Source organism: Phlebotomus argentipes, unplaced genomic scaffold, assembly GCF_947086385.1.
Source record: "Phlebotomus argentipes unplaced genomic scaffold, Phlebotomus argentipes genome assembly contig_2, whole genome shotgun sequence".
NCBI lineage: Eukaryota > Metazoa > Arthropoda > Insecta > Diptera > Psychodidae > Phlebotomus > Phlebotomus argentipes.
Genome location: NW_026776162.1, coordinates 10,138,549 through 10,149,087, shown reverse-complemented (window position 1 = coordinate 10,149,087; position 10,539 = coordinate 10,138,549). Strand labels below are relative to the sequence as shown.

Sequence of the window (10,539 nt, the reverse complement as noted above, 5' to 3'; positions counted from 1 at the left end):
ATAAAATAAATATAATTCTGGAATGTCAAAAAAAAATAATTGCGCGTGTGGAAAAGCAAGGAAGGAGAGGAAATCAAAAGAAACCCAATCGGTTCAAGTGCAATAAGAAAAAGAAAAATTACCAATCAAATTACTTTTTGCTTCTCCTTCTTTGTCGTCTCCATGAGCGAAAAAAGAGATGTAAAAGAAAAAAAAACGATAGAATTGAGTGGAAAACAAACCATTTTATTGAGAAGTAAACATTTGCATTTATGTGAAACTTTTTGTATGAAGAATTTTTCTAATGATATTTTTTTCTACAAACTCTTTAAAACCCTTTCACTGTGACAAAGAAGAAGAGGAAATGCTGAGAGAAAAGGAGAAAGAAGAGTGAATGTGTGACGATGAAGATGATGATGATGATGATGATGAGGAGGAGGAGGAAAAGGAGCCAAATCTTGAAGACTTTCCACGGGGAAAAAAACACATAAGAAGAAAAACACACAGTTATTCATATTATTTGCGTCTCAATGGAGAAAAACAACTCTTATATTGTAAATATTATTTTTTATATAAATATTATCAATCACTTTGGACGACGCGAGATGATTTTGTGGAGGTGATGAAGATTGAAAGAAAAATTGTTGTAGTTTATTGTTAAGTTATTTTCTCTTTATTGAGTATGAATTAATTATTATTATTTTTCGGAAAACGATGAAAATCTCTTAAACACTATTTTTGTGTGGTTTAGAATTTGTTCTTTATTATGTAAATTCTTGAGCAATTTTATTTACTCTTTCATCTCGACGAATTTGTCCTTTTTTGTCTTGTTTCTCCATTTGATCACTAATTCTATATATTTTTTTGTTTAAAATACATTTAATTCACCATTTTTATATAGGAAATATTGCATCCATATTCATTTGCATTATTCACACGATGAAGAAGAAGGAGAGAAGATGAAAAAATCAACATGAATCGATTTAATTTAAAGAAAAAAACATGATTTTTGAAAATGGAAAATCAAACACTGACGAAATATTCACTATGATTAGGAAATTTATTACTTTGTAATTTAGTTGTGAGATTTGTGAAATCAACAATATTATAATTATTATATTTTTTGGACACTCTTCTGCGGAAGAAGACAAGAAGAAGAGAGGAGAAAAGAATGATTGAGAAGAAAAACAGGAAGAAAATTTTTGATGGGAAGGGAAAGAAGAAAGTAATAATTGTTTTATTGACACCCTTATCTATTTTTATATGATCTTCTTTCTTTTTTTTTTAAATTATAAAGCAACATTTATGAAGATAAAGAAGTGAACAAAAGAATATTTTTCGATAAAAAAAAGTATGAAAAAAGGAAAGAACATGAAATATACTCTTCCATTTTCTATCGCTATTGTTAATTTTTATTAATTATAGAAAATGTATAAAACGTTAAATATATAAATATAATAAATTTACTATTATATATATTAATTTTTGGTGTTTTTTCCCAGTGAAAAATTGAATTTCATTTCAACTTTTTCCATCTTATTTTGCCATCTTTGAGTGATTTTCTCTGGCTCCACTCCACAGATGTCGCTACTGTGCAACTCCAGGACCTAATTTCTTGTGTTTTTCACCGTCGCGCTGCAGTCGCGATTGTCTGATTCATTCATTTCGTGGACGCCCTAACAATTTCCCGGAGATTTCCTGGAAGGAGTTCTCTTTCCGCCCCAGTAACACTGCGAAAAGTGTTCGCATCGACCCCGTGAAGGTGCATTTGGTGGAGTTTGCGTGAAATACGCACTGAATACCCAGTAAAAGTGAGTGTGAAAAGTGCGCGACGGAACAAAAATGTCAGATTTCGGCTCACTTGCGATGAAATGGGATCCCAAGAATCTGGAAATCCGCACGATGACGGTGGAGAAGACGCTGGAGCCGCTGGTGTTGCAGGTGACGACGCTGGTGAACACCAAGGGGCCCAGCAAGAAGAAGAAAGGTGAGTCCCACGGGGGGTGAAGTGGTGTTTTTGGGCGATGCCACAGGGTGTGCCGCGTGAAGTGGTGCAATTCCCACGGTTTCACTCAGTCAAATCAGCAAATTGCTCATTGTGGGAACGACGATTGTCTCTTGCAGGTAAATCCAAGCGTGCCAGCGCCCTCGTGGCCGCCGTGGAGAAGGCCACGGAGAACTTCATCGAGCGCGGCGAGCAGATCGCGTACGAGAATCCGGACATCACGTCTGAGATGCTGACGGCCGTGGAGGAGGTGCGCGAGAAGGGCTCGTCGATGAGCATCGCGGCGCGCGAGTTCTCTGAGGATCCGTGCAGCTCGCTGAAGCGCGGCAATATGGTGCGCGCGGCGCGCAATTTGCTGTCCGCCGTGACGCGTCTGCTCATCCTGGCCGACATGGTGGACGTGCACTGTCTGCTGAAGAGTCTGCACGTGGTGGAGGACGATCTGGACAAGCTGAAGAATGCCTCCAGTCAGGACGAGCTGCTGAACAACATGCGCCAGTTCGGCAACAACGCCAACGAGCTGATCAAGCAGGCGGCGAAGCGCCAGCAGGAGCTCAAGGATCCGCAGCTGCGCGACGACCTGGCCGCGGCGCGCGCTGTGCTGAAGAAGCACTCCACGATGCTTCTCACGGCCTCGAAGGTGTACGTGCGTCATCCGGAGCTGGATCTGGCCAAGGTGAACCGGGATTTCGTGTTCAAGCAGGTCTGCGAAGCCGTGAACACCATCAGCGACGTGGCGCAGGGGAAGTCTTCGCAGCCCACCGACATGTACTCCGGCGCCGGCGAGCTGGCGGCGGCACTGGATGACTTCGACGAAGGCATCATCATGGATCCGCTGGCGTACAATGAAGTGCGCTCGCGTCCGTCGCTGGAGGAGCGCCTGGAGAGCATCATCAGCGCCGCAGCGCTCATGGCTGATGCCGATTGCACGCGTGATGAGCGTCGCGAGCGCATCGTGGCGGAGTGCAACGCCGTGCGCCAGGCGCTGCAGGATCTGCTGTCCGAGTACATGTCCAATGTGGGCAAGAAGGAGCAGAGTCCGGCGCTGGAGCGCGCCATCGGCCAGATGTGCCGCAAGACGCGCGACTTGCGGCGCCAACTGCGCAAGGCGGTGGTGGATCATGTGTCGGACAGCTTCCTGGAGACCAACATGCCGCTGCTGGATCTCATCGAGGCCGCCAAGATGGCCAACGAGAAGCGCGTCCGCGAGAAGGCCGAAGTCTTCACGAAGCACGCGGAGAAGCTGGTGGAAGTGGCGAATCTCGTGTGCAGCATGTCCAACAATGAGGATGGCGTGAAGATGGTGCGCTACGCCGCGGCCCAGATCGAGACTCTCTGTCCGCAGGTCATCAACGCGGCGCTGATCCTCACGGCGCGGCCTAACAGCAAGGTGGCGCAGGAGAACATGGAGGCCTATCGCATGGCGTGGGAGAATCAGGTGCGCATCCTGACCGAGGCTGTGGACGACATCACCACCATCGACGACTTCCTGGCCGTGTCTGAGAATCACATCCTCGAGGATGTGAACAAGTGCGTGCTGGCGCTGCAGGAAGGTTACGCCAAGGATCTCCGCATCACCGCCGGCGCCATTCAGGGTCGCTCGGCGCGTGTGTGCAACGTCGTCGAGGCGGAGATGGACAACTACGAGCCGTGCGTGTACACGAAGCGCGTCCTGGAGGCGGTGAAGGTGCTGCGCGAGCAGGTGATGTCCAAGTTTGCGCAGCGCGTGAATGTGGCGTGCGACGCGTTGGAGTCCAATTCGCAGAAGGATGTGGACGAGAATGACTTCATCGACGCCTCGCGGCTGGTCTATGATGGCGTGCGTGAGATCCGTCGAGCTGTGCTAATGAACAGGAGTTCTGAGGATCTCGACACGGACACAGAGTTCGAACCGGTCGAGGATATGACTCTGGAGACGCGCAGTCGATGTAAGGACGAGTGATGAGGGATGTTTTCGGGACTTTTACTGATGTTTCTGTGTGTTTTTCAGCGAGCGCTCACACTGGCGAAGGCACTGTTGATGAATATCCAGACATTAGTGGCATTACCACTGCAAGGGTGAGTCTTTAAGACACTCAAAAGTGCTTGTTTTGAGCAAAACTGGTTGAAAATTTAATCTTAACCCTTCGAAATTTACCAAATTCACCTCAAATATCCTGTAAAATTGGATTAAATTGTTAATAATTGCTCTGTTTTACGTATTTTATACGGCATTTAGTCAATTTGACTAATGAAATACAAGTCTAATAATGCTTTTAGTAGTAAAACAGATTAAAATTCGCCTCTGATTCGTTTTGTCTTTTTTGCAGGAAGCGATGCGAAAGATGAATGAGGAGGACAAGCAGAAGATTGCACAGCAAGTTGAGCTCTTCCGTCGTGAGAAGTTGACATTTGACTCGGAGGTGCTGAAGTGGGATGATGCCGGCAATGATATCATCTTCCTGGCCAAACACATGTGCATGATTATGATGGACATGACAGACTTTACACGCGGCCGTGGCTCATTGAAGACAACAATGGATGTCATCAATGCGGCGAAGAAGATTTCTGAGGCGGGAACGAAATTGGACAAACTCACGCGTGAAATTGCCGAACAGTGTCCTGAGAGTTCCACGAAGAAGGATTTGTTGGCGTATTTGCAGAGAATCTCTCTGTATTGCCATCAGATTCAGATCACGTCCAAAGTGAAGGCTGACGTTCAGAACATCAGTGGGGAATTGATTGTGTCAGGAGTGAGTGATCCTTTTGGGAATATTCGTTGCTTTCTGGACAGATTGTAAAACTCTTTCTTTGTGTGTGTTTTTGCAGCTCGACAGCGCAACTTCTCTTATTCAGGCAGCGAAGAATCTCATGAATGCCGTTGTTCTCACTGTGAAATATTCCTACGTGGCGTCGACGAAATATACTCGCCAAGGAACAGTTTCTGTGAGTATTTTTCCTCTTAAATATGCTATTAAGATTTTGAATATAATATGCTGAAAGAATGTGTGGAGAGTTGCGCATGATGGAAAATAACTCTTTTGACCATTTTTCGTATGCTTTCGCTATATGAAAAAATGCTCCAAATTGTGGTTGGGAATTATTTTGATGGATTTCTTGGTAATAGAATGCCGTAAGTAGAGAGAGAGGGAAAGAGTGAGGAGAAATAGAAGATTTTTTGTTGTTCTTTCAATAGATTTTCTTGTTGTTCATAAAATGCAATTCAATACATAATATTTTGTGATTTCCACTGAAAAATGACTCATTTTTTCTCCTATTGCAGTCGCCAATTGTGGTGTGGAAGATGAAGGCGCCGGAGAAGAAGCCTCTTGTGCGTCCTGAGAAGCCGGAAGAAGTGCGCGCAAGAGTGCGAAAAGGATCACAGAAGAAGGTTCAGAATCCTGTTCATGCACTGTCAGAGTTCCAGAGTCCGGCTGATGCTCTTTAAAGTGCCACGAAATGGCAGGTATTTTTTATATTTCATTTATAATATTATTCCTTTTTTTTACATAAAAATTATTCTCTTGTGTAACTGAGAAAAAGATTACATGCGGTTTTTTTATTGTTTGGAAAAATTCCTTGACTTATTTATAAGAGAGAAATGAACACACACACACATGAGAATAATAATGAATAGAGAGCGATATTTAGAGAAGATGAAGAAATGATAAATATTTAAGAGCGCAGTATTAGTGGCAATTTATTTTTTATCTTTTAAAGACACTATCGAATATTTTTTACAACACATTTCAATCATGCATTTTTCTATATATATAATTAATTGTGGTGGAGAATAAAAAAAATAGCGATAATTAATAGTGGATTTAAATAGATTTGGAAAAGAGAGAAAAAAAGAGTAGAGAGACAAGATAAGCTTAAAAATGCAACTTTAACCACCAGTTTTTCCCCATTAAAGAGAAGCAGAAAGAAAGAAATAGTAAATAAATTATGTGAAAGAGATAAATTCTATGGATTGCGCAAAAAAGTGAAATGTTGGAATTATTAGAATGAAGCATAAAAATGACACGAGAAAACAGTAAATTAAATAAATTATTATTATATATTTTAGCGAATAATGATTATGATGGAAATAAAACCTTGAAATTACTCTATTGAATAGCAATTATACAATGATGACGATGATGAAGTTGTGTAGAAAGAGTGAAAAGCTAATTGAACTGTGAAGCTTTTCATCGGTGTCAATGTTTCTTGAAGGACTTCTTGGACTTCTTCTTTTTTTTCACAATAAATATTGGGAAAATTCACGAGAAAAAACTGTGGTTTTATCATCACTTTTATTGCCCTTTGTTTTGGGGCGAAAAATAACGCGCAATTATCAATGGATTTCACGGAATATCTTTCCTACTCGTGTTTTTATCAGACGTCTTGGCAGATAAAATGGCCCAAAGAGAGACAGAGAGAAAACCGTTGGTAATCTAATCGTGTGGAGTTACTGAATTATCACCAGAAAATTGCTGGTATTCCGCAGAGTGACTTCTGCATTGTTATTGATTGCGAATGGAGATCACACACGGCGATAAAGGAGTGGCAATTGACAAACACTGCGCCGATCTCGCCCGTGATTCATTGGGTTTTCTTGGGCGACGCTTTAGGGGAAGGCAGGGCAGCTGTGAAGAGTTTCAATGTCTGGAAGAATTTCTCTTAATCATCCTTTTATACACAATTTAACACTTAATTACACGCACAAAAAAGTCACTTCAACACATTTTATTGAGACGCACTGATAGTTTACGAAGAATTCTGTGTATAAAAGACGGTGTAAATTCATTGAATAAATCAGACTTCGCATTGGAATACCAGAAACTTCACGACTTTAACGTTTCCTCGATGGTAGTTCGAACCGAACTAACTTTGGCGATAACCAAACGAAGAACTTCGTCGCCTTTCGGCCTAAATTGTCTCTAATTTGTCTTCCTTGTCTGTTATTGTGTGGCCAAAAGTGATCAAGTTGTTGTCTAGGATTGCCTGAAATAGTTTGACTCATGGGAATCCTTTCTTAACACTCAAAATCTTTGGCGAAATGTGCAAGAAGAGCGCTTTTAATCTTAGAAAACACTATAAAGCCACAAAGAAGTGAATGAACTGATAAAAATGTTTAAAATCAATCTAAACGTGTAAGCGAATCTCTGGCTACAGAGGAATAATGATAATGAAACTGATACTGAAGACCAAAAGCTTTTAAGCTGTTGTCTAGGATTGCGTCCTGGCCATTTAAATCAGGCTTTTGCGAAGCAAGTCGTAATATGCGCTCTTAAGAGTAATAATTAAAAATCTGACAGCCAATCCACAAAAGCCCTTCTCTTCGCTAAAGGAACATTCTCGATTTCATTGGGATTTCAAAGTCAGAGATAATCAGAGAATTCCCATTTCTGCCGACTTCCGACTTCTTTTCCCCGAAGAAGTGTTAATGTGCGGATTTTGCCTCCGACGGAAGATCCATTTATGGTCACAAAGTGGGCGATAATTTCGGTGCTTAGCTTCAAAGGTATGCGACTAATGAATTTACTGCGGGCAAAACAAAGAATATTGGCCAACCAGAGTGCGGTCAATTGGTCATTAATGCCCCCAGAGTTTGTCACCCGGCCAGACGTCATTCATCGGCTGCGCCTCACTGATCGCCCCGATCGTCTGAAGACACACACACATGGAGTAATAATTCTCCGGGCAATTTTGGGCGACTTTGGGGAGCATTTCCAACAGAGATGATGCAATGACGGAATCCACCCTTCCTCAGCACGTCGCCTTCTTATCAATTTCGCGAAGGGGCAAAGCCTGACGATCGCCTCTGATTGGTCCCTGACTCAGCGCCAACTGCAATCTATCCTCGTCTCGCTCTGATTTCCCTTCCACTTGCTGACCTGCGACGCACTCTTCAGTCAACTGGTGAGCGCCACTGTGTTGAAATCCTACTCGCTTTCTGGGCTTGAAGATTTCGGTGTTTTCGAGCTTCCGCGCGCGGCTGATAAACGCCGCAGCATTCGCGTGTCATCACGAAGTGAGTCAGTCGCCAACGGGACGCGGAGTGGAGCACATATGGCCAAGTGCCTGAATTGCGTGTGCCGGCGCCTGAGTGACGACGAGCCTGCGGGCTTGGATATGCGCCTGGAGAGGCATCGGCTCGATTCCCTGCTAGCCTGCCAGGATCTGTGCGTGAACGCGCAGACGCTGGCACTGCAGGGCTTCTGCCTGGTGGCCGAGAAGGCGCCGGATGAGGTGCGATGTGTCTTCTGTGACGTTCGCATCGCGCACTGGGACGCGGACGATGATTCTGTGCGTGAACACCTGCGTCTGTCCAACCATTGTCCACTTCTGCGTGGCGTCCGGACGGAGAATGTGGCGCTGAGTGAGCGACAGTTGAAGCGATTGCTGAAAAGAGTGGCGCGACTGTACTTGAGTGAGCCGGTGAGTGGCTTGTGGCGCGAGGAGGAGCGCCGGCGGAGCTTCCACGACTGGCCGGGTGGTGATGATCTGGGGGCCGAGCTGGCGCGCGAGGGCTTCTTCTACGCGGGCTCTGGGTGGCGTGTGGAGTGCATCTTCTGCCACATGCGCTGGGAGACAAGGCCACCGGCCGGCGACATGCTGGCGCGGCACAGCGACTGTCCGCTGCTCGGCGGTCGAGCCGACACGAACGTGCCACTCGAGCCGAGCGACTTCGGTCGGCTGATCTACGAAGTGGCTGGCCAGAGGCCGTCCAGTGATGCCCTGGTGCTCCCGGCCGAAAGACGTGCAGCGCAGGAGAGACAGAACAGGATGCCGCAGCGCGATTCCAGGCGAGTCAAGGTGGTCTCCGACCCAATGTCCGTGAGGTGAGTGACTCAAGTGGTTTCGCTAATCTCTTATCACTGCGCGCGCGCGTCGATATCTCCTGATATTTCAACCCTAAAAATAGTGCACTGATCGAATCCAGCGTGCGGGCGAAAGAAAAAAAAAACGCGTGAATTCTCGCCTTGTGTTCTCGCCTAATGATTGTGTCAGAAGAGGAAGAACGACTGGCCTCAGCACAATCACTAATGAAGGCAAATATTTGTGGAGTCAGGTAGATTATTCCAACTGGCGAAATGCGAAATTACTCCCGCCGGAGTCTGGCGGCTTTGTGAAGTCATCTCGGGCGGTGCAAATGTGAATTTTGGGGCCGTAAATTACATGTTCAATATTTCAGCTTCACGCGCTCGCGTGAAGGTCAGGAGGAATAAACTTGAATTGAATGTTGGCGCCAATTTCCCAACCCAAACATTCCGGTGAGCATGAATCACAACGCGCGTCTTTCTATGCCGGGAATCAAGAAGAAGATTGACTCTACGATGTTGTGATCACGTCTCTTTGGACACTTTGCACGATTCTCGGGCTAAAATCACGTGTCAGAGACATTCAAGTCTCTCAAGAATTGTAATTGATAAGAGAAACTTCCATAAGAGAGCCAAATGTGGCTGTTTTTACGTGTTTTATCGGTTTGTCATGAATTGGAAACACTTCTACACTGCAAAGCACTAAAGAGAACTGTCTGATTGTTATCAGTTGAATGAGACAAACCACTGATAAGACACAAATCTTATCCATAAGTCTAGAGGAGGAACTCGTGCACTGATTTTTAATGTTGTCTCTCTCCAAGTGACTGAATTGTTGTGTCCTCAAATCCTTCCAGATACATCACAGTGCCGCAGCTTAAGGATCTTCACATGGAGCGCAACAGACTCAGCACATTCCGCTTCTGGCGAGGCTCAGTGGACAAACACCTGCTGGCGAGTCTGGGCTTCTTCTACACGGGCATCAAGGACAGCGTTCAGTGCATCGTGTGTCGCGTGCAGATCTCCAATTGGCACGCAGACACGGACATCGTCGACACGCACATGCGCTGCTCCAATTGTCCCCTGATGCGCGGCCTGCCCACCGTCAATGTGCCTCTGGACGCACCGACGCTCGATCAGATCCTCGATGACGCCTTCGACGCCACTCCCGTCGACGTCCTGCATCCCTGCATCCAATCCATTCGCGCCGAGGACTCCGAGAGCATGTCCACGGACACGAGACGTTGCAAAGTGTGCTTCATCGGCACCGTGGAGACATTCTTCCGTGCGTGCGGTCACGCCGGCACGTGTCTGGCGTGCGCCAGCCGCGTCACGCGGTGTCCCTTCTGCCAGTTGCCCGGCAAGGCGGCGAAGCTCTACTTCATGTGACGCCGGCGCCGGAAAGGAGGCTGTGTTTTTGAAAGAGGAAGAAAATCGGTTGTGCAAAAGAAAGAAAAAAAACTGTACTGAATTATGTTTTACATTAATTTAATTTAAATGGTGTTTTCATGAAATCTCAACACAGTTATTTTATTTAATAGATATTTTGGTTTAATTAATCCTCATCATTCCATGTATTTTTTTTCCTCTGTTTTTCTTCCTTTTTTTCTCTTCCTAAGCTTTATACAAATCCAATTGGTACAATTAACTCGTATAATTCTCTCCACTTCTTCTTCTCTATACACACGCATTCTGGTGCCCATTCTTTCCCTTTCATCCTTCCTTGAATCCTTGGAGGTTTCTAAGGGAATTCGTGGGCCTTTTCACTCC

At 45.1% G+C, this 10,539-nt stretch overlaps 2 protein-coding genes across 2 annotated transcripts; both read left to right on the top strand.

Annotated features, from left to right (window-relative positions):
- Window positions 1-1,297: 1,297 nt before the first annotated feature.
- LOC132265024 (catenin alpha) lies at window positions 1,298-6,075 on the top strand. Its single transcript, XM_059765422.1, has 6 exons — window positions 1,298-1,966; window positions 2,104-3,912; window positions 3,975-4,042; window positions 4,294-4,716; window positions 4,793-4,909; window positions 5,247-6,075. Exons 1-6 carry the CDS (start codon window positions 1,822-1,824, stop codon window positions 5,409-5,411), a joined length of 2,727 nt encoding a protein of 908 aa, XP_059621405.1. The 5' UTR covers window positions 1,298-1,821; the 3' UTR covers window positions 5,412-6,075.
- Window positions 6,076-8,017: 1,942 nt separating this feature from the next.
- LOC132265260 (death-associated inhibitor of apoptosis 1-like) lies at window positions 8,018-10,283 on the top strand. The gene is made up of 2 exons (XM_059765838.1): window positions 8,018-8,790; window positions 9,627-10,283. Exons 1-2 carry the CDS (start codon window positions 8,018-8,020, stop codon window positions 10,156-10,158), a joined length of 1,305 nt encoding a protein of 434 aa, XP_059621821.1. The 3' UTR covers window positions 10,159-10,283.
- The last annotated feature ends 256 nt before the right edge of the window (window positions 10,284-10,539 follow it).

What these genes read in the sequence shown, in the direction of transcription:
- LOC132265024 (XM_059765422.1), top strand. Translation starts at nt 1,822, where the DNA reads ATGTCAGATTTCGGCTCACTTGCGATGAAATGGGATCCCAAGAATCTG. An exon ending in GCCCAGCAAGAAGAAGAAAG is followed by an intron (nt 1,967 to 2,103) that starts GTGAGTCCCACG and finishes TGTCTCTTGCAG; the next exon opens with GTAAATCCAAGCGTGCCAGC. An exon ending in GGGAATTGATTGTGTCAGGA is followed by an intron (nt 4,717 to 4,792) that starts GTGAGTGATCCT and finishes GTGTTTTTGCAG; the next exon opens with CTCGACAGCGCAACTTCTCT.
- LOC132265260 (XM_059765838.1), top strand. Translation starts at nt 8,018, where the DNA reads ATGGCCAAGTGCCTGAATTGCGTGTGCCGGCGCCTGAGTGACGACGAG. An exon ending in TCCGACCCAATGTCCGTGAG is followed by an intron (nt 8,791 to 9,626) that starts GTGAGTGACTCA and finishes AAATCCTTCCAG; the next exon opens with ATACATCACAGTGCCGCAGC.